Source organism: Bos indicus, chromosome 2, assembly GCF_029378745.1.
Source record: "Bos indicus isolate NIAB-ARS_2022 breed Sahiwal x Tharparkar chromosome 2, NIAB-ARS_B.indTharparkar_mat_pri_1.0, whole genome shotgun sequence".
In the NCBI taxonomy this organism is placed as follows: Eukaryota; Metazoa; Chordata; class Mammalia; order Artiodactyla; family Bovidae; genus Bos; species Bos indicus.
The window spans coordinates 89,840,565-89,863,447 of NC_091761.1; the positions used below are offsets into that span (position 1 = coordinate 89,840,565).

The window sequence follows — 22,883 nt, forward strand, 5'->3', positions numbered from 1 at the left end:
TCCCTTATTTATATTGCCTGCCTTCTAGACATTTGAATTCTGGGAATAGTTTAGAGACGATGACAGGAATCATCAGAAATTCTTCCCAAATCATAGAGTTGGGAACATATTGAGAAATAGGGGAGTAGAGACACATATAAGAGAGAAAAGGTTTGGGGGATCAATTCAACAAATTATCATTCTTGCTAGTGAAATGTCTGGGGGACAAAAGGCACACCCCAAAATATTGTCAACCTTTAATAGAAAGAAGTTCTTCAGGTAAGTGTCTTTGGTAATGAAATATGTAAAGGTGGAAGAGAAAATAGTACAAAGCCTAGAGACCCTCAGCTCTAGGTATAGAGACAATTACTTTTCAATGAAGAGTCATGAATGTCTATGTAATTGAGTTGAGAATTCAAACATTCTCAGTCACTCAGGAGAAAACAAATTGTGAAAAGTCACAAGTAGAATCAAGGCAAGGCCAAAAGCTAAACTCACCATATGCATTTCTCAAGAAAACCTCACAGGAGTTCTTAAGCCTACCAAAGATGGTTCTAACATCTTTGGTTCCTAACATCTTTGGTCACAGAGACCAACTCTTCTTCTCATCATTCTTGTGTTTCGTTGCCACCATCTTCTAAAGTGTCAGAATTATGCTCATAAACAGTAACAGAGGTAGATCTCCCAAACCGTTCATCATAAATTTCTTCATTTTTGGCAATTATCTTTTGCCTATAAAGAGAAGATTTATAGAGGTAAAGGGTAGAAAGGGATACAAGACATTTGGGAAGCAGAGAAATGTAGTTTTGTTCCTTCACTAGTTGGGAGTGGTCTCTTTCAATATTTGCAGTGATTTTGAATTTAGGGAGACATGAAATTTGGATTACCAAATTCCCATATGAAGAATTTATGACAAAATTAACACAGTGAACAATTTCCCTTTGTTAAGTATTGACCAAAAGTTACTTCAGTGATTTAAGATGTATCTTCAGGTAACAGTATAATTTCTGACCTGAGGTTGATTTTCACAGGAACCAAATGTGGCTGCATCTAAAGGTAAATTATTGACACCTGAGTCCCATGTAAAAAAAAAGACACCAACAGAAGACTCTTTAATGGGCTTCCATGATAGCTCAGTTGGTAAAGAATCCACCGGTAATGTGGGAGACCTGAGTTCAATCACTGGGTTGGGAAGATCCCCTGGAGAAAGGAAAGGCTACCCACTCCAGTATTCTAGCCTGGAGAATTCCATGGACTGTACAGTCCATGGGGTCATAACGAGTCAGACACGACTGAGCGACTTTATTCTTCTTCATTAAATAGAGTAGAGACGCCAGAAGGGGGAGCTCTCATGCCCTGAGATGGTAGCAGAGCCCCAAAGGAAGAAAGACTCCTCTTGTTTCCTAGGAAGAACTCAGGCAAAGAAAAGTCATGGACTCTGTTTACTATGCTGCTGCTGCTGCTGCTGCTGCTAAGTCGCTTCAGTCATGTCTGACTCTGTGCGACCCCACAGACGGCAGCCCACCAGGCTCCCCCGTCCCCAGGATTCTCCAGGCAAGAACACTGGAGTGGAGTGCCATTGCCTTCTCCATGTGTTTGCTATAGCCCTCCCCTATTACTTTTTCCCCTCTATAAAAGCATTCTTCTTCCCTTGCTATGTGGGACCTTGCACATGGCTTGCCATATTTCCGTTCAGTTCACTTCAGTTGCTCATTCATATCTGACTCTTTGTGATCCATGGACTGCAGCACTCCAGGCTTCCCTGTCCATCACCAACTCCCAGAGCTTACTCAAACTCATGTCCATCGAGTCCGTGATGCCATCCAACCATCTCATCCTCTGTCATCCCCTCCTCCTCCCACCTTCAATCTTTCCCAGCATCGGGGTCTTTTCCAATGAGTCAGTTCTTCACATCAGGTGGCCAAAGTATTGGACTTTCAGTGTCAGCATCAGTCCTTCCAATGAATATTCAGGACTGATTTCCTTTAGGATTGACTGACTGGTTGGATCTCCTTGCAGTCCAAGGGCATTTCAAGAGTCTTCTCCAACACCACAGTTCAAAAGCATCAACTCTTCAGCTCTCATCTTTCTCTATAGTCCACCTCTCACATCCATACACGACTACTGGAAAAAACATAGCTTTGACTAGACGGACCTTTGTTGGCAAAGTAATGTCTCTGCTTTTTTTTTTTTTTTTTCCAGTTCCTCACAACTGATTTTATTAGCCAACATATACCAAAGATGGGCGGCAAAAGATGTGTCATTTTTGCAGTTTTCTTTCACCACTGGAGCCCTGTGCTGTTGTCGACCATAGTTTTCTAGTCTTTTGATTAAGCCTTGCCTGTCGTGTGCTGCTGTAACATCAAAGTAACTGCTTTGCACCCTGTCACCTCCTCTGGCAGGCAGCCATCCTGGTCTTGGAGCGTGGGGTCAGCCCCAGACTGGAGCAGCAGCTCCACAATGCCCAAAAACTTACAGGCAGCAGCATAATGTAGAGCTGTTTGACCTTCATTGTCCTGACAGCTAATATCAGCTCTATATTGTAGCAAGACTGACTAGTTCCTTATGTCCTCGATCATAAGACCAGTGGAGTAGAGTTCTGCCCTCTTCATCTTTCATATTCACATCCATGTTTTTTGTTTTGATGACTTTGGTTATATGGTCAATGTTGTTTTCCCTGCAGTAATCAAATATGTCTTTATCTTCTTCCCTGATGATTTCTTCGTGATACAGAGAACTAAAAACTGGCCCACCAAAACCCGTATTTGCTTATTTTCCTTTCTTCTCTGGTGACTGAGGATTCCAACTTGGATCTAATTTTTTAACTACAGCAATATATTCCTGCATTGCTTGGCTGGAACACCAAGCGCTTTCCATGCTTCCCATTTTTGCTTTCCTTCAAAGTCAAAGAAGCTTGGTTTAGGTGTATTGCAATTTCCAACTTGTACCTGCTTGTACCTGGCATACAGATACAAGAGCTGCTCCCTGCTAGCCACTTGCACCAGGCCTTGGAGCTGTGCTGCAGCCTTCTCAAACAGCTCTGCCAGGCTCCTGGATGCCTCGATCTCTGGGCTCTGGAGGGATTCCACATCCCTGGAGTCATCCCCCGAGTTCAGCTCTCCACCACTGTCGCCCGTGGTGGCCCCCGAGGGCAGGAATGACAAGGCCATGAGTCCGCCTGTCTTCTTCGGACCGACCGGGTGTGACACCAGCGTGGGAGCCTGGCCCACCAGTCCCGAGCTCAAGTTGCACCCAAGCTCACCTAACCCTTGCTTAACTCAGCCTCGCTCCCTCTATCCCCCTGGTCTCCCTGGGTGTGCAGGGAGGGTCCCACCACCCTCTGCTGCTCTCCCCCACTGCCCGGTCTCTTTTGGCTTCCCCAGGCTAACAGGGAGCTCGGGGTAGCCCAGATCGCTCTCGCGGCACGGGGGTCTGTGAGCCACACAACCAGGGGGCCTGGAACAAGGCTTGTCTCTGCTTTTTAATATGCTGTCTAGGAGAAGGCAATGGCACCCCACTCCAGTACTCTTGCCTGGAAAATCCCATGGATGGAGGAGCCTGGTAGGCTGCAGTCCATGGGGTTGCTAAGAGTCGGACACGACTGAGCGACTTCACTTTCACTTTTCACTTTCATGCATTGGAGAAGGAAATGGCAACCCACTCCACTGTTCTTGCCTGGAGAATCCCAGGGACGGGGGAGCCTGGTAGGCTACCGTCTATGGGGTCGCACAGAGTCGGACACCTGTGAAGCAACTTAGCAGCAGTAGCAGCAGATTGGACATAGCTTTTCTTCCAAGGAACAAGCGTCTTGTAATTTCATGGCTGCTGTCGCCAACCACAGTGATTTTGGAGCCCCCCAAAATAAAGTCTCTCACTGTTTCCATTGTTTCCCCATCTATTTGCAATGAAGTGATGGGACCAGATGCCATGATCTTAGTTTTCTGAATGTTGAGTTGTAAGCCAGCTTTTTCACTCTCCTCTTTCACTTTCATCAAGAGGTTCTTTAGTTCTTCACTTTCTGCCATAAGGCTGGTGTCGTCTGCATATCTGAGGCAGGTCAGATGGTCTGGTATTCCCACCTCTTGAAGAATTTTCCACAGTTTGTTGCGATCCACATAGTCAAAGGCTTTGGCATAGTCAATAAAGCAGAAGTAGAGGTTTTTCTAGGCTCTTGCTTTTTCAGTGATTCAGTGGATATTGGCAATTTGATCTCTGGTTCCTCTGTCTTTTCTAAATCCAGCCTGAACATCTGGAAGTTCACAGTTGTTGAACAGTACATGTTGTCATGGACTGTTGAAGCCTGGCTTGGAGAATTTTGAGCATTACTTTGCTAGCATGTGAGATGAGTGCAATTGTGTGGTAGTTTGAACATTGCTTGGCATTTCCTTTCTTTGGGACTGGAATGAAAACTGACCTTTTCCAGTCCTATTGCCACTGCTGAGTTTTCCAAATTAGCTGTCATATTGAGTGCAGCGCCTTTACAGCATCAACTTTTAGGATTTGAAATAGCTCAACTGGAATCCCATTATCTCCACTAGCTTTGTTCATAGTGATGCTTCCTAAGGCCCACTTGACTTCGCATTCAAGAATGTCTGGCTCTAGGTGAGTGATCACACCATCGTGGTTATCTGGGTCATGAAGATCTTTTTTGTATAGTCCTTCTATGTATTCTTGCCACCTCTTCTTAATATCTTCTGCTTCTGTTAGGTCCATACCATTTCTGTCCTTTATTGTGCCCATCTTTGTTTGAAATGTTCCCTTGGTGTCTCTAATTTTAAAGAAATCTCTAGTCTTTCCCATTCTATTGTTTTCCTCTGTTTCTTTGCATTGATCACTGATGAAGGCTTCTTATCTCTCCTTGCTATTCTTTGGAACTCTGCATTCAGATGTTTATATCTTTCCCTTTCTCCTTTGCCTTTCACTTCTCTTCTTTTCTCAACTATTTGTAAGGTCTCCTCAGACAAACATTTTGCCTTTTTGCATTTCTTTTTCTTGGGGATGGTCTTGATTACTGCCTCCTGTACAATATCATAAATCTCTGTCCATAGTTCTTCAGGCACTCTGTCTATCAGATCCAATCCCTAGAATCTATTTCTCATATCTACTGTATAATCATAAGGAATTTGATTTAGCTCATACCTGAATGGTCTAGTGGTTTTCCCTATTTTATTCAATTTAAGTCTGAATTAGGCAATAAGGAATTTATGATCTGAGCCACAGTCAGCTCCTGGTCTTGTTTTTGCTGACTATATAGGGCTTCTCCATCTTTGGCTACAAAGAATATAATCAGTCTGATCTTGGTATTGACCATCTGGTGATATCCATGTGTAGACCATGTTTGTAGACCCCAAATTGAAATTCTTTGGTGATTCCAAATAAACCCATCATTGCTGGAGAATAACTGGCAGTCTATTTGTTTTATGTCAACATTTGGTGGCCTATACAAGGACCAAAGATGATCCTCAATGGCTCTGGGACTGGTGAGCAGACAGGTGTGGTGCTCACAATTGAGCCCACTGAGTTCACTGTTTTTCTCAATGACCCTGGAGTTTGAAGGTATATCTTTCTCCTGGATCTGAACCCATGCCCTCTTTGCACTTGAAGCTCTCTGACTTTATTCAGAATCTACTTTAAGGTTTTGTGTTTCTGGTTAAGGCCTTGTTCTGTTTGTGAGTGCTCATTTGGCACTTTGGTCTGATTTTGTGATTATACTCCTTCAACTAAAGCTAGCTGAGAAGCTGTCAGCCCATTCCTTTGGGAACAGGAGCTGCTTCACTGAAGCTGAAGCTGTTGGCCCCTTCCTTTGGAACATGGGCTGTTTCCTGGAAACTGGCTGAAAACCCTCTGGACTGGCTACTTTGGGATCAAGCTGTTTCATTAGAACTGGCTGGTATTAGCTGGTAGGCTGTTTAAGCTGAAAGCTGTTTGAATTGAGCTGTTTGAGCTGTCAGTTATTTGAAAATTATTCTTTTATTCCAGAGAGAAACCTCTGAGAAAGGGGACCCCTGTTACCTAGATATTTTGAAATCCCAATCCCAGGGATTCCAACCAGTTTTATGTTTAGAAACTGTGGTCCTCAAAACAAAACAAAAAACTGTGGTCGTTCCTCATGTGCATTTCTAGCTAAATGGACTAGTCCAAATCAAAGGCAAGTTAGGATCTCAACGGCCATTATGGGGAGCTTTTGAAAACTCCAAACTTAATTTTCTTAAAACCAAATTAGACCACAATAGTTCAAAAATTTCCAGAACTGAGTGGAATGCTTATTTTGAACCTGATGAATGTCATGACTCTAAAATTGTCTCTCTGCAGAAATAAGATTTTTAAGGTTAACTGAGGCAAATAATTAAAGAAAGATAAAATGGCTGCTGAAGCTTCTGGCTTGTCTTCTTTGGCCTCTTTGTCTCAGGCTCCATCTCTGTTTCCATCTTGAGTCTCTTCTTTGGCTCTTCGTGACCAGACTGCCTCTGGCACCATCTCCCTCCTTCCCTCCTATGCTGCTTACACTACTTTTATATCCTTTGTTTCCCTACAGTAATTCCTTTACTGAACTTTCCCTTCTTTCTGAAATTCTCCCCACTCCCTCTTCCTCTGAACTTGTCAGAACCTGTCCTTTTAAAATTAAGCAGTCTGAGAATCCAAATCCTTAATTTCTCATACTCCTTGGACTAAAGCTGAACTGTGAGCCATAAAGATTCAGAGTAACCAAAGAGCTTCACAGATTTGCTTAGGAGTTTACTATAGTCATTCAAACTTACTGACCTTGTTTTTCTAACTTATATAGTTCATATATGTGCTTGTTGGTGAAGACCAGTCACAGTATTGGATGAAACCTGCTAATTAAGAAAATCCTAACAGATCTCAAAAATTACAACCAGGAGACCTACTAACTTATATGGCTTGAGCAACTGCTAGATGACTTCATCCCATGATTCCTAGGGCTTTTCCAAAGCCTGTTGATTAGAAGAAAATTCAGGCTTGCACATAAAAATGTAACAAACCTGTTCATGACAAATTACAATTGACTTCAGATTGTTTTTAAAGAAAATTCTTGTCTTCCTAAAGAGTTTGATTCTACCCAGGAAGCTTTTAACTCTACTTATTAATGGGCTGAACTGAAATCTTCCCCTGCTAAAAGGACCCAACAGAATGGTAAATTTACATCCACTCCAGATTTAGTTCATCTGGCAAATCAGCTCTCTGACACTCATGGATGAGTCACCCATAAAGAAGACCACCAAAATTCTTATCTTCAATTTCACAAATTAAATTTCCTAAGCCAGACCAGAATCCTCCTAGTTTCTCCTGTTATTGCAAAGAGCCAGGACATTGGAAAAGAGATTTACAGAGTCTAGCACTTCAGGTTGCTTCAGCTCTCTTAACCAGCCTTTCCAACATCCTTTCAATTCTCAGTGATAGGGCTCCAAGGAACTCCAGGGCTCTTCCCAATCCTCCCTCCCAACTGCTTTGAAGAAACTTTTCTCCAAGTTGGGAATGAATCTCTTTCAGTCCTAAAAGACATCAGAGCCACATTCTCAGTGCTCAGCCCCACTACAATAAAGCAGCCCTCGCCTCAGAGTTCTAAAACACTTCAAAGAGTGGGGATCTCTAATGAGCCACAAGAGGGTCCTGTCTCTGCACTTACTTCCTTTTGTTTAGGTCCTTTGAGACACACATCCCTTTCTCCTTAGTTCTCCCATCTCTACCCATTTATTAAGCTGAGACTTCTTAGGTAAGTTTCTTGCTGGAATTTCTTTCTCCCTATATAAAATAATTCTAGAATTTGACTACAATCATCAAAACAACCAACTAGGTGAATTAAAAGGCCCTGTGACATCTTTTATTTGCTCCATCTGTCATGGACCTAAAACTTATTCTGGAAACATTGATCATCTGTCCCTCCTGAATCAACTACTATCTTCCTTATGGGCAAACTCTCCAACTGATACTGGAAAAATTCACAGTGCACTTGCCATCAAGATATTCAAATAGATCCCTCAGAACCTCTTTCTGCTAAGCTAAGTCACTTCAGTCGTGTCCGACTCTGTGCGACCCCATAGACGGCAGCCCACCAGGCTTCCCCGTCCCTGGGATTCTCCAGGCAAGAACACTGGAGTGTGTTGCCATTTCCCTCTCCAATGCATGAAAGTGAAAAGTGAAAGTGAAGTCGCTCAGTTGTGTCCGACTCCAGCGACCCCATGGACTGCAGCCTACCAGGCTCCTCTGTCCATGGGATTCTCCAGGCAAAGGTACTGGAGTGGAGTGCCATTGCCTTCTCTAGAAAGAGGTTCTGCTAGAACCTCTTTCTAGCATTTATTAATACCCCATAAGTAAAGAAGGCCTTCAAGGCATAAAGCCCTTAATAGAAAATCACAAGGCTCAAGGCCACGGATTTAAAAATAATTCTCAGTCATAAAACTGAATAAACCCAGAGAGTCTCAGATAAACCTCATGTATTATTTTGCATTAAAAACTAACATAGGAAAGGGAGAGGAGTCTCCCAACATCACTTTAAAAGTGTTGACCTCAGAAGGTAATTTCTGTGGCCAGCGAATATCCCCCTCCTGACAGTGCCTGTGCCTTGACTTCATGAGGGAATACCTAGGTTCATTTCCCCCCATTCCTCACCCATCACCACACAACATGTGGAATCACAGTCCCCTGATCAGGGATTGATCCCAGGCCCCCTGCAGTGGAAGCACAGAGTCATAACCACTGGGCTGCCAGGGAATTCCTGTTATCACTTTCTGAAGATAATTCAGCCACGTCTTTCTGAGCAGCATCATTCATACCTTAGATGAATGTTTTCTTCTGTCAGATTGTGTATGGTGTACTTAAACTTGTCTTCAGCTTCAGTAAGCTTGATCTGGAGTGTTTTCTCCAGAGTTGCTACCACAGCTTTCTGAAAGACAGGTACATTTTAATAGCCCTCTTTCCTAAATTAGAGTCACCCAGGGCAGAGCTACATGGCAGGGGGTTCCTCCCTCCAGCTCCCATCCCCACTCCAGCCAAGATTCACCTCTCTCTGGAGTTCCATCTGGGTTTGGTAGAGGGTTGTGTTAAGTGATTCTAGGATAAGAGCTTGAGCATACAACTCTTCCTCTATGACCTGGGTAAGAAGAAATTATTTCAGGACATTGCACTGATGTCTACGCATTTATCCCCTCGTTCAGGACATTTGGATTAGAATGTGAAAGCATCAACTTTAGCCACTCCTTCTCCTGCTCTGTTACTATGCCCTGTTCATTCTACCCCTCTATGTCTCACTAGTCTATACCCCTCTCAACAGCCTCACTGGTACAGCCCTCACCAGAGCTCACATGGGTTGTCAAAACAGCTATCAATTATCCATTCATTAAACAAGGGTTTATTAAATATCTAGTATGAATTCCAACTACATGACTGTCTAGAAAATGCAAAACCATAGAGACAGTAAAAAGACCAGTGGTTGCCAGGAGTTAGGAAGGGAAGCAAGGAATGAATAGGAGGATGGAGGATTTTTAGGGCAGAGACACCATTCTGTATGATGCTGCAGTGGAGGCTGCGTGGCATGATGCATGTGACAAAACCTATGGGATGCAAACAGGCATGCCAACCCTGTATGCCAGCTGCTGTACTGTACTGCATGCTTCTGAAGGTACTGTGCTGTAAGATTAAACATGTTTTCTTTATTTTTTGTGTTTGCTTGTTTTTTATGCACATATTATTTGTATGAAAGGTATTACAAACCTATTAGAATACAGTCCTATATAGTCGATTGTGTTAGTTGGGTACTTAAGTTAACTTTGTTGGACTTTTGAATATACTCTCAGAATGGAACTTATTCATATGTAGGGACTTACTGTACAACACAAAGAAGGAATGCTAAGGTAAATTGGATTTTAGTTAATAATGATGTATTGATATGGATTCATCAAGGAGCTTCCCAGTAGCTCAGTTGTAAAGAATCTGCCTGCCAATGCAGGAGATGTGGGTTCTATCCCTGGGTCAGGAAGAGCCCCTAGAAAAGGAATGACAACACACTCCAGTATTCTTGCCTTGGAAATCCCATGGAAATGGAAGCCTGGTGGGCTACTGTCCACGGGGTCCCCAAAGAGTCAGACGTGACTGAGAATGCATGCACCATCACTTTTACTGCAATGGCATTGGGCAAAGCACTGTACCAGGTCATTTGGCATTCTTTCATTGAAGTATTTATTTAAAAATGAACAAAATTAATTTATTTATTCTTTTAAAAATTTGCAGTTTACTGGATGTCTGTGATATGGTAGGCACCATTCTAGGAACTGAGGATTAGTGGCAAGGAAAGCAGCAGACAAAAATCCCTCCCTTCACTGAGCTTATCAGATTGAATGATTATAAGTCAGTGTAGAAACATAAAGTGTTAGGCAGGTTGTTGAGCCTTTAAGTAGAGCAGGCTCTGAGAAGTTGGCATTTGGAGAAAGACTGGGAGGAGGTAGGGAAGTGAGCTGTGTGGATATCTGGTAAAGAGCTTTCTAAGAAGGGAAAAGACGGAGTGCAAAGACCCTGAAGTGGGAGAAATCTGGCCTGTTAAGAAACAGTATGCAGTCCAGTGTCACTGGAGCTACATGATGGCGAGAAGGAACAGAGGGAACGAGGCAAGGGGAAAGAGCCACCAGCAGGCAGAACAGTCCCTAGCCCAAAACAGGACTGGGGAAATTCATGTTTCCACCATGCATGTATGTTAGTCGCTTCAGTCGTGTCCAACTCTTTGCAACCCCATACACTGTAGCCTGCCACGCTCCAGCCAGAATATAAAAACCCTGTTAATACACAGAGATTACTCAGCAGTGGAAGAAAACTAGCCCTAGATCAAGACTGCTATAATTTTGCCTAAGAAAGCTTAAAAACCAAGGCTTGAAAAATCAAACTGTTTCCAAGTAACTTCTTTTTTTCAAAAAAAAGGTTTTGTGTGTGTGTGTGTGTTTTTTTTTTTTTTTTAGTTTTTATTGTTTATTCAGCTGTGCTGGGTCTTTGTTGCTGCAAGGCGGCTTTCTCTAGTTGCAGTGAGTGGCGGCTCCTCTCTAGCTGCTGTGCGTGGACTTCCCATTGCGGTGGCTTCTCTTGTTTTGGAGCACGGGTTCTGGGGCTCATAGGCTTTAGTAGTTGTGACATGTGGGCTCAGTAGTTGTTGGCTCCTGAGCTCTAGGGCACAAGCTCAGTAGTTGTGGTACATGGGCTTAGTTGTCCCTTGGCATGTGAGATCTTCCTGGGTAAGGGATTGAACTCCTGTCCTCTGCATTGGCAGACAGATTCTTTACCACTGAGCCACCAGGGAAGCCCATTTCCAAGTAACTTTACTGAATCCCAGAACAAAGGTTAATGATATTTAAAGAAGTACAAAAGTATTCAGCACCTAGTAAGGTAAAGGTCACAAAGGCTGGCATCCAATAAAAAAACCACCAGACATGCAAATAAGCAAGAAAATATGACCATGCATCAGGAGCAAAATAAATTAATTGAAATGGACCCAGAAATGACACAGTGATAGAATTAGTAGTCAAGCTCATTAAAGCCATTCTTACAACACACTGAGTCTACATCATACCAAAGTCCACCCGTTTACCTTGTAGGACATTATGACTGCTTGCCCAACAAAGCTGATGTCTTGCCTGGGCTCTACGATGTCATGCCATGCTTTCAGAATGGCTAATCTTTTCCCAAACAGGTCCATTCTGAATCCAAATTAAATTCACAGTGGAAGAAGAACCACAAGGCAGTTTGGGGGTTTGAACAATTTCCCTTCTGATACCTCCTTTATGGAAGCGCTATAATCTGTTCCAGAAAAAAAGTTCTAGAGAGGCTGTAAGGGTGAGGTAAATACACTCAGAGTTTTAAGGAAAGACTTGAACTCACAGTTCCCAAGAGGCAGTATTGTAGTTTTCAGGGTCTCTAAATGGAAGAATCTGGCATTTTACTGTTTAAGGCCCATTTGTTGTTAGAGCCTTAAGAGAAGTGCAAGGCATTTAACACTGAAGATCTCACAGTATATTGTTCATGTATTTGTTCAGATCTGGCTCTAAAAAGACAGCAATGGCTTTCTTTTTTCAGAGAGTTCTAAAATCCTTTTTGACAGTGAATCCAGCAAACTCAGCTTTGTGTGTATGTGTGCTAAGTTGCTTCAGTCGTGTCTGACTCTTCATGACCCCAAGGACTGTAGCCGGCCAGGCTCTTCGGTCCATGGGATTTTCCAGGCAAGAATACTGGAGTGCGTTGTCATTTCCTCCTCCAGGGGATCTTCCTGACCCAGAGATTGAACCCGTGACTCCTGCGGCTCCTGAAGTGCAGGCAGATTCTTTACTGCTGAGCCACTGGGGAAGCCCTAACTCAGCTTTAGCTCTTTTGTTTTTCAATGGTTTGAGGAAAATTATCATAGATTCCATTTTATTGAGAATGTATCATTTTAGCAATGTATTTGTTAGAGGCTAATTCCACAGGAAAAATGAAAAAGCTTACCTCTTTTGTCTTTCTAAGCTCCTCTAATTGCAAGGTATCCCTTTCATGTTGTTTTAAGAGCTCCTAAAAAGAATTTTATTTAGAAAAGGTCAGCAACTGGGGTTCTGGCACTTCTTTCAGAAAATTAAGAAAGCCAGAATATGATTCAGGAATGCAATATTCACAAAAGTTCAGATGTTGCTTTAATAAAGCACACATTACAAAGTAGTGACATGACATGTTGAAGTTAAATGATGAAAATCTTACTCCTTCTCAACCTTAGTGTATCAAGAAGTATTAAAAGCAATCATATTTTCATTAAAGAGTTTTCTTTTGTTAGGGTACAGATTTAATGCTGTTAAATATCCAATTCTCCACAGACCGAGCTTTACATTCATTGCAATCCCACTTAAAATACCACTAGGCTTTCTTGACAAGATAATTATAAAATTTATATAGAAATTCAAAGGCTGAAGAAGAACCAAAATAACCTTGAAAAGCAAGAGCAAAGTTGGAAGATTTTTTTTTCTCCCTGATTTCAAGCTACAGAAATTAAGACATTGTTTTGTTGGCCTAAATATAGACAGATAGTTGAATGGAACAGAATGGAGAGAGTTTGCCCCCTACTCCCTCAAATACAACAAAGACATCAAGGTAACTTAATGGAGAAAGGGAGATTTTTTTCACCAAATCATTCTGAAACAATGAATATAAATATGGAAAAAATGACCTAAGACCTTTAATATAAAAAAACATTATTCAAAATGGATCACAGAATCATAAATGCTAAACTTATGAAACTTTTTAAAAACTAGAATATCTTCATGTTCTTGGAATAGGCAACAGTTTCAGAGGTGACAAAAAGCTATTACCATACAAGGAAAAAGTCGATAACCAACTTTTCATCGAAAGTAAAACTTTTGCATGTGGAGAGACAATGTGAGCAAAATGAAAAGGCAAACCACAGAATTCACAGCATGTATATCTGAGAAAGAACTGTATTCATAGTATAAAAAGTACTCCTACGTACCAATTATAAAAAGGTAAATAACACAATTTCTTTTTAACTGGCAAAAAACTTGAACCGAACTTCACAAAAGAAGACATATAAATGGTCCAATAACCATATGAAAATTTGCCTGACATAATTAGTCATCAGGGAAACTAAAATAATAATGAAATAGCACGTTATACCTATTGCTGTGCTGTGTTGTGCTCAGAAGCTTCTGTCGTGTCCAACTCTTTGTAATCTGATGGACTGTAGCCAGCCAGGCTCCTCTGGCCATGGGATTCTCCAGGCAAGAATACTGGAGTGGGTTTCCATGCCCTCTTCCAGGGTCATACGCATTGAAATAGCCAAAAGTAAAAGATCAGCAATACTCAGAAATTCGCTGGCAGTCCAGTAGTTAGGACTCCACACTTACTGAGGGCCTGAGGGCCTGGGTTCAATCCTTGGTCAGGGAACAAAGATCCATGGTGCAACCAAAAAACAAAATTAAAAAAAAAAAAGCTTCTTAAGGAAAAGATTAGTAATATTAATTGTTGTTGATGATATAGAACAACTGGAATTCTCATATAGTTGAGGTGCAAGAGAAAAATGTCACAACTTCTGTGGAAAATATCTTAGAACTTTGTTATAAATCCCTACATTAGAGTCCAGTAATAACACATCTAGGTATATATTCATGAGAAAGGAGAGAGTAAGTCTACAAAAATAGTTACACATGGTATTTATAGAAGCTTTGTTTGTAAAAATCAAAAAATAGAACCAATCAAAATCTCCAAAAACAGAAAAATGGTGAACACATTGTGTTATATTCCTACAAATAAATACTACTGTGCAATAAAAGGAAAAAACTACTGATACGAACAATGGATAAATTTCACAGAAATAATTGAGGGGAAAGAAGCTATGCAACAAAGCGCATACACTGTATGATTCCATTTATATGAAGTTTAAAAACAGGTGGAACTAATCCATAGTTGTTTCGCCTGTTCACTTGCTCCTTGGAAGAAAAGCTATGACCAACCTAGACAGCATATTAAAAAGCAGAGACGTTACTTTGCTGACAAAGGCCCATCTAGTGAAAGTTGTGGTTTTTCAAGTAGTCATGTGTGGATGTGAGAGTTGGACCATAAAGAAAGCTGAATGCTGAAGAATTGATGCTTTTGAACTGTGGTGTTGAAGAAGACTCTTGAGAGTCCATTGGACTGCAAGGAGCCAAACCAGTCAATCATAAAGGAAATCAGTCCTAAATATTCATTGGAAGGACTGATGCTGAAGCTGAAACTCCAACACTTTGGCCACCTGATGCAAAGAACTGACTCCTTAGAAAAGACCCTGATGCTGGGGAAGATTGGAGGTGGGAGGAGAAGGGGATGGCAGAGGATGAGATGGTTGGATGACATCACCACCTCGATGGTCATGGGTTTAAGAAAGCTCCAGGAGTTGGTGATGGACAGGGAAGTATGGCGTACTGTAGTTCATGGGGTTGCAAAGAGCTGGACATGACTGAGCAATTGAACTAGACTGAACTAAATCTATAGTTATATGAATAAAAAGAGTGGTTGTCTTGGGGCAGGTTTTGAGGTAGATAGGGGTTAGCTGCGAAGGGGCACAGGCATGCTTTCTGGGTTGATGAAATGTTCTAGGTCTTGATTTGGATGTTGGTTACATGGGGCTTTCCTGGTGGCTCAGATGGTAAAGAATCTGCCTGCAATACAGGAGACCTGGATTCCATCCCTGGGTCGGGAAGATCCCCTGGAGAAGGGAGTGGTTACCCCCTCCAGTAGTCTTGCCTGGAGAATTCCATGGTCAGAAGAGCTTGGTGGGCTACATTCCATGGGGTCGCAAAGAGCTGAACACGCCTGAGCAACTAACACTTGACTTCACTACATGGATGAACATGTTTGTCAAAACTCACCAAACATGAGTTGTACGTGTCCAGACTTGCTCAGTTTAGTTTGCAACACTGCCATTTCTCTTCAGTTACAGTCAAGGATGAGAAGATCATTCAGAAACTGAGATTTTGGCAAATAGGGAACTGTGGGCTTTGTATATGGTTTAGCATTCTATTATTTCCTATAAATTACAATTTTCATTCCAATAATCCTGTGGTAAGACTGTCTAGATAAAGAACCACATAATGACAGTCTGCTTGCAGAAGTTTCCAGGGAAGCTGGAAAAGTAGGACCATACCCCACCCAAAAACAAAGAGTTTACCTCATTACAGAGGCACCCCTGGGAACTGGACATCCCACCCAGACTGCACATTCAACCACTGATGTATTTGCACTGAGTTACCTCCTTCTCCTGATTGAAGTTCTCAAAGATAGCTGTGTAGGACTCGTTTATTTTCTTCCTTTCTTCTTCTGATTCTAACTCAAACTTTCTGGTTATCTTATGTTCTGTGGAGATGAGGAAATGATATATATGGGTAAATGTGGGAAAAATAAACACACAAAGAAAACCAGAATATCTGAAGATAGTAGAAATTCCAGACTGGGTCTTTGTGTGATCCAGGTCCTTTCAGCCTGGTGTTTAACCTCTGACACTCACCTGGAGATGCCTGAGAATGAGGTGGATATGGCGATGGTTCTCCATCACATCAGCCGCATGCACTTCTAGTGCATGCATGTGTGCTAAGTTGCTTCAGTTTTTTCTGACTCTTTGTGACTGTATGGACTGTAGTCCTCCAAGTTCCTCTGTCCATGGGATTCTCCAGGCAAGAATAGAATACTGGAGTGGGTTGCCATGCCCTCTTCTAGGGGATCTTCCCCACCCAGGGATCAAACCTGTGTCTTATGTCTCCTCCATCAGCAGGTGGGTTCTTTACCCTTAGAGCCACCTGGGAAGCCCCTTATTTCTAATACCTCTGGTTCTTTTTGTGTAGTTTATTTTGGATCTGTTATTTATTATTTTAAACGTTGCCTCTGCTGAATTAATCACTATGTTTTCTTGGATACGCGAATCCTAAAATACAGTTCTTGGGTAACATGACTTTTCCAGCAATAAAATGTATTCTGTACTTAGCCCTGAGGCAGAGCTAGGCTTAATCATTTTGAGGGGCTGGAAGAGCTGCCAATAGAACTGTAATACTAAACAGGATGATGGACAGGTGAAGGTCTCACACAAATCTCTTCTTCAGCATCGTGGTGCTGGGGTTGGGTAGGGAGGCAAACCATGGGATCACAAGATAAGTCTGGACTAAAGTACACTGTGAGCAGCTAATGTCTGGTCTTCCAAAACCAGCTGTAGCATCTTAGCACAGACTTTGACAACATGGCATAGTTGTAGTATGAGTAGCTGGGAGTCTGGGCAATGACCTGGGCTGCTGCTGCTGCTGCTGCTGCATCTTATCAGTCGTGTCCAACTCTGTGTGACCCCATAGATGGCAGCCCACTGGGCTCACCCATCCCTGGGATTCTCCAGGCAAGAACACTGGAGTGGGTTGCCATTTGCTTCTCCAATGCACGAAAGGGTAAAGGGAAAGTGAAGTCGCTCAGTTGTGTCCTACTCTTAGTGACCCCATGGACTTCAGCTTACCAGACTCCTCCCTCCATGGGATTTTCCAAGCAAGAGTACTGGAGTGGGGTGCCATTGCCTTCTCCAACGACCTGGTCTACACCAAGATTCCAGGAAAGCCTCAAGCAGGAGCAGCCCCCATGCCCCATTTCCCAGCCTTGACTCCAGGGTCTTCAAGCTATCTCCTGGTTATCCAGGGAGGGAAGGGACTTGAGGATGAGCTTTCCCAGGGAGTATTTGCATTTAATGAGCGGTTCACTAGTCAGCTAAATCAGATCTGAATTGAGTTGGGCTAGGATGTGGAATAAGTTTATAGAGGCCCCACTTCTGCCTCAACTAGTCCTCTAGGTCAGGAAGCAGAAACTTCAGAGATTTCCCTCTCCTTTTTCCATTTATGAAAAAGCTCAGTGCAGGTAGGAGAGTCTCCTATAGGGCACTTTGTGTGATCCAGGCTCTGTACTAAGTGTTGGAAATGTTAAGAATACACAGCAATATATGAATATATCAAATCAACATGCTGTACACTTAATCTCAAAAAAATACCTCAATTGAAAAATACATCAAACATGGCTTCCTTTGGAGGGGACATGGCAGTATAAAGACTCTGCATGTAATGGATCATGTTGCCCCTCTCCCAAAAAGTGAGTATTTGGAACTAATTCAGGAGCCTTTTTTTTTTTTTTTTTTCCTGGAACTTCAGACAAGTCTGCAATCCTACAGATGTCCCCAAGCTCAGTCCAGCTCATGATTGCCAAACTTGCAACCAGAGAGTTCTGGATGGTACAGTTTAGTCCCTTGGGTGGTTAAACACTCTAAAAGACTCCATCCTGTTGCACTTGAAGTCTCCAGACACTTTCCATTCAGGAGTCCAGCCCTGCAGCACATCATCTTTCAAGACTCCAAGGCCACCTTTCTCAAGTCGAGATCAACATTAATGCCAGTTTCTTGGGGCATCTGTCATCAAAAAGTCCAAAGTTTCTGAACTCACTTTGCTGTAACAGTATCCTTTCCCGTTCCAACTTCTCATCCTTCTCCCACTCTGCCTTCTTCTTTGACCACTTGTCCTCCATTTCATCATAAATGCTGTCCTATTGAGGGGACAAAGGTACCATGAAGAAAAGCATCCTGAAAGGCTGCACCCCAGCCTGAGGCCCAGTACTGAGCTCTCTGCAGCTTCCCTTACCGCAGCCCTGGCTGTGGGCCTCCATACATTAACTGGTGGGCTTTGATTCCAGCCCTGGGACCCAAGACCCTAAAGATCAAAGCAGACTCTGTGTGGTGTTTGCCCTATTGGAACGGGGCTTCCTTTGAAGACAGGCAGTTGAGCACACTGCATGTGTTCATGCCAGCTCCCTCTGAATCATGAATTACTCATCAATAGCACAGTAGGAAACAAGGGAAATATCAAGATGCTAATTTTTTAAATCAACTGTCCTTGTTTGCCTGGGACTGAGCTGTTTCCTGGGACTCCAGACTATCAAGGCTGAACATTGGGAAGTCCCTGGCCACCCAGGACCCATAGTAGGGGCTTGCTGCCCCAGCCCTCCCTCGTCCACTTCCCGTTTCCTACTCTCTCATCCCCCTAGAATGAAACTGTGCCCTAATTCTGGCTTCCTGGGCTCCCATCAAACTAGCTGACAAATGGATGGGCTGTGTTGTGGGGTGCCCCCTGCTCCACTTGCTGAAGTTAGTGCAGAGTGATACAGCCTTTTTGGATGGCAATTTGGTCAAATGCGTCGAAGACCTTTCAAATGTTTCTTCCTTTTGACCCAGTGTTCTGCTAAAATTAAAGATATTACAAAGTACAGATCTTAAAAAGTGGTTTTCTTTAGAGTGGTGATAGTTCTTTTGGCTGTTGGTGTTGTTGATTTTTGAATTTCTTAAAAAAAAACACAACAAGCAGGTATTACTTTGTTCATGACAAACATATTCATCAATGGACTCTTTTAGGGTCCAGAGGCCAAACTGTCCTGCAAGGATGCCATAAAAGTCCGTAGGTTCACTTTTCTCCCTGGGTGCAGTGAGGGCCACTTAGGTTCAAGGAGACTGGGGATTTCAGGAAATTATTTTCCGGGCAAGCACTCTAAATTCATCTCAACATCATCAGCCAAGAAGGAGCCTTGCTTCTCTCTCATAATCCACCAAGGAGCTCTGAATCTCACCTGATATATATGAAACATATTCTTCAAATATTTATATTCTTTTCCCATCTCCTCTGAGAACAAAAGGAAAACAACAGAGTCGAGTCATCATTATTCCTCTGAAATACATGATTTCAAATTCATGTGAGAGCCCTCCTGCACACAATCCACACCTTGAACTCATCCCATCAGTGGTGAAACCATGGTGCTGCCTCAGCAGGCATACTGGAAGCTTATCAGAAATCAGATGCCTGGACCCCACCCTGAACCCACTGAGTCAAGGTCTCAGAGGCAAGGCTCAGTATCTGTTGATAATATGATGTCAGGTGATTCTGAGGCACCCCCAAATCTGAGAACTAATCCCTGGGGGCAAACCTACAACTGAAGGTAAAAGAGAAGCAAAACCTTCTGTCATTTTAAAATAACTTTCCTAGTGTATCCTGGTTTTGAAAACAATTATCTTTTATTTAAGACAAAAATCTTTTCTTTAGAAAATTGGAAAACTGGCAAGGTATTAATACTAATATCATTTTTTTTAATTGGAGGCTAATTACTTTACAATATTGTATTGGTTTTGCCATACATCAACATGAATCTGCCACGGGTGTTCACGTGTTCCCAATCCTCAACCCCCCTCCCACCTCCCTCCCCGTACCATCCCTTTGGGTCATCCCAGTGCACCAGCCCTGAGCATCCTGTATCCTGCATCGAACCTGGACTGGTGATTCATTTCTTTTATGACTAATATCATCTTTTAAAAATATAACATAAAAAGGGAAAAATTTCTCCTTCTCCCTGTAGAGATTACTCTATAAACTCAGAATTCTGAATGATGCACACTTTGCCCTTCCCAAGGGCAGCATAAACAGTGGGATAAGTGGCCCGCACAACCCTTATAGGTTATAAAGTCATACAAATCACAGTGTGCCTGTTAGCATTTGATGAAGCACCATTATTTTACCAGTGAGGAAACTTGCTGAATTGGAACAGTATTATATTTGTAGAACTTTTAAATATATTTTAAAAAGTGCTTTCATATTCTTACCACTGTGATAAAGGCAGGTATTATTGTCCTCAATTCCTAGGTGGGGATACTGAGACTCAATGAGGTGAAGGGACTTGTTCAAACCCCAAAACTTGGCTGTAGATCCTTCTAACTTCTTGGGGTAGAGAGGTTGTTTGTTGATATGGTTTGCCTTTTTTCAGTTTCATTCTCAATCACTCCCTCTTCCTGGGCTTTAGAAGCAAACTTCAAAAGTCTACCCAGAGTGCAGCCATGGCCACGGGAATTCCTTTGCCCTGGATCTGCATGGTCAGCCTCTGCCCCCTTACCAGGGTCATCTCCCAAAACCTTACCTAGTTTGTCCTGGGCAGCCAACTTTTCTGCCTTCAAGGCTGCTTTGTAGTTTTTCTCCAACTCCCTGAGTTGTGCTGCGTGAGCTTCCTCGAGCTCCCTGTGGGGCCCCAGGAGAAGGCCACAGTCACCTGCGGAAGGTTCACCTGATCTCAGCTCCCCTCCTCATGCAGGCAGCTGGTGGGCAGGCAGTGGGGCCCTCACTTCCTGACACATTCTTCTGGCGTCCATCCAGAAACGATTGAGGAGACCTCTGTTTTCACCATCCACTATTTTGAATGGAGTCATCGGGGGGCCATAGACTACCCCCAACAACAGGGTCTTTGCTTACAGCAAAGAAACTGTGAGCTGATTAACACCCAGGATAATTTTAGAGCCTAAGTTCTTGCCAGGCTCCATTCCAGGAGGCAGATGTTGGCAGTGTTCAAGAAAGGCATTAAAACACAGGGCTGTAGGAGCTGTCAAGCCAAGAAAAGACCTGGAGGAACCTTAAATGCATACTGGTAAGTACAAGAAGTCAGTCTGAAAAGCCTACAGGCTGTATGATTCCAACTATATGAGATTCTGGAAAAGTCACATCTATAGAAGTGGTCAAAAGATCAGTGGTTTCCAGAGATTAGTGGGGAGACAGCAATGAACAGGCAGAGCCCAGAGGATTTTTAGGGCAGTGAGATTATTCTGTATGATATTGTAATGGTGGATACATGACATTAAACATTTATCAAAACCCATAGAATCTGCAGTATCAAGAGTGACTTCCCTGATGATCCAATGGTTGGGAACCTGCCTCCAAAGCAGGGGACACGGGTTCAATCCTTGGTCAGGGAACTAAGATCCCCCATGTTTTGGGGAAATCAAGGCCGAGTACCACAACTAGAGAGGCTCTTTCACTGCAACTAGAGAAAGCCTGCATGCAGCAATGAAAACCCAGCACAGCCAAAAGAAAAAAAAAAAAAAGGAGTGAACCCTAACAGAAACTACGACTTTGGGAGCAGGCTCATTGATTGTAACAAATACCCCTTGGTGGTGGGGCAGGACGTCAATGATGACGAAGGCTGTGCAGGTGTGGGGCCAGGGGGTATGTGGAAATTCTCTGTCCTTTATGTTTTACTGTGAATCTAAAAAATAGTCTATTAATAAGTAAGTTAAGTCATTAATTTTAAAAAATTAAAAGCAAGTTTGCAACACTTATGAGGACTTCTCTCCAGCAGGACTAAGAAAGGGACTTTGTGGGTCTTCGCTTTCACACAGACAACACATTTCCTTTTTCTTCCCCTTGGTTTGTCTCTGCAGCTCTGGCTCCTGCCCTCCCATACTTTCTTCCCATTTTGTCCAGCCTTGAGCTAGCAGCCAAGACGGTTAGAGGAGAGGGGAGGAAGAAGAGGGGGGCAGGGAGAGACTGGGCTGAGAACAATAGTAGTTTACCACGGAAATCTCATAGAGAACTGCAAATTGTTTCTTCTTAGCAATCAACTGAAAGGGAGATTATAACTGAAATAACTGGATGATAAAGTACAAAGTCAGGAATAACCTCTGTGCTGTTTCAGTGGCCTCAGATCGAATCATCCTGCTCTCCAAAGACATGTCTCTTATCTCCCACCCCCACTTGCCACCCCACTGTCTGAAATCCCAGTGAACTGAAATCTCGCAAGGATGCAGGAACCTTAGGACCTGCAGTATACAGGAACTTGTGCCAGAGAGCATACCTTGTCTTGCTTTCAAAGTTCTTCTGCATCTCGGCACAGCGGAGATCCATTTCATTAGAGAGCTGGAAATGAGGCCAGGCCAGTATTAACAAGACAGGAATGAGGACCCCCCTCCCACTTCAACTTGCAACTTCTGAGAAGCCTTCTCATTCATGGGGTACCCACCCCCCACTCCCTTGATCTCTCCCACATAGTTACTGAAGGAATGAAACAATTCTTGCCTCTATGTCAGTTGGTTGCATGGAAACCATTCCTTTAGCTGTTTTTTTTTTTCTCTTTGACTGGATGTAATCTCTATAAGACTCTTGAGAGTCCCTTGGACTGCAAGGAGATCCAACCAGTCCATTCTGAAGGAAATCAGCCCTGGGATTTCTTTGGAAGGAATGATGCTGAAGCTGAAACTCCAGTACTTTGGCCACCTCATGCAAAGAGTTGACTCATTAGAAAACACTCTGATGCTGGGAGGGATTGGGGGCAGGAGGAGAAGGGGACGACAGAGAATGAGATGGCTGGATGGCATCACTGACTCGATGGACGTGAGTCTGAGTGAACTCCGGGAGTAGGTGATGGACAGGGAGGCCTGGCGTGCTGCGATTCATGGGGTCGCAAAGAGTCGGACAGGACTGAGCGACTGAACTGAACTGAACCGAATCTCTATAAGGTCATGGCCTTTGGATCTGGGGATATGTAACTCAATCGAGCAATCATTTATTGTGCAAAAG

At 43.0% G+C, this 22,883-nt stretch overlaps 1 protein-coding gene and 1 pseudogene across 2 annotated transcripts in view; both read right to left on the reverse strand.

Annotated features, from left to right (window-relative positions):
- Nucleotides 1–189: 189 nt before the first annotated feature.
- The window catches only part of FLACC1 (flagellum associated containing coiled-coil domains 1), a 38,593-nt gene continuing 15,899 nt past the window's right edge, over nucleotides 190–22,883 (reverse strand). For both annotated transcript variants that reach the window (XM_019974996.2, XM_019974987.2), the window contains 9 exons: nucleotides 22,162–22,223; nucleotides 20,458–20,555; nucleotides 19,123–19,175; nucleotides 17,949–18,048; nucleotides 15,740–15,843; nucleotides 12,457–12,519; nucleotides 8,999–9,088; nucleotides 8,772–8,881; nucleotides 190–711 (listed from right to left, as the gene is read on the reverse strand). In XM_019974996.2, coding sequence (XP_019830555.1) covers nucleotides 588–711; nucleotides 8,772–8,881; nucleotides 8,999–9,088; nucleotides 12,457–12,519; nucleotides 15,740–15,843; nucleotides 17,949–18,048; nucleotides 19,123–19,175; nucleotides 20,458–20,555; nucleotides 22,162–22,223 — 804 coding nt within the window. In that variant the 3' untranslated portion in view covers nucleotides 190–587. The remainder of the gene's footprint in view (nucleotides 712–8,771; nucleotides 8,882–8,998; nucleotides 9,089–12,456; nucleotides 12,520–15,739; nucleotides 15,844–17,948; nucleotides 18,049–19,122; nucleotides 19,176–20,457; nucleotides 20,556–22,161; nucleotides 22,224–22,883) is intronic.
- Nucleotides 744–3,608, reverse strand: LOC109569545 (acyl-CoA-binding domain-containing protein 6-like; annotated as a pseudogene).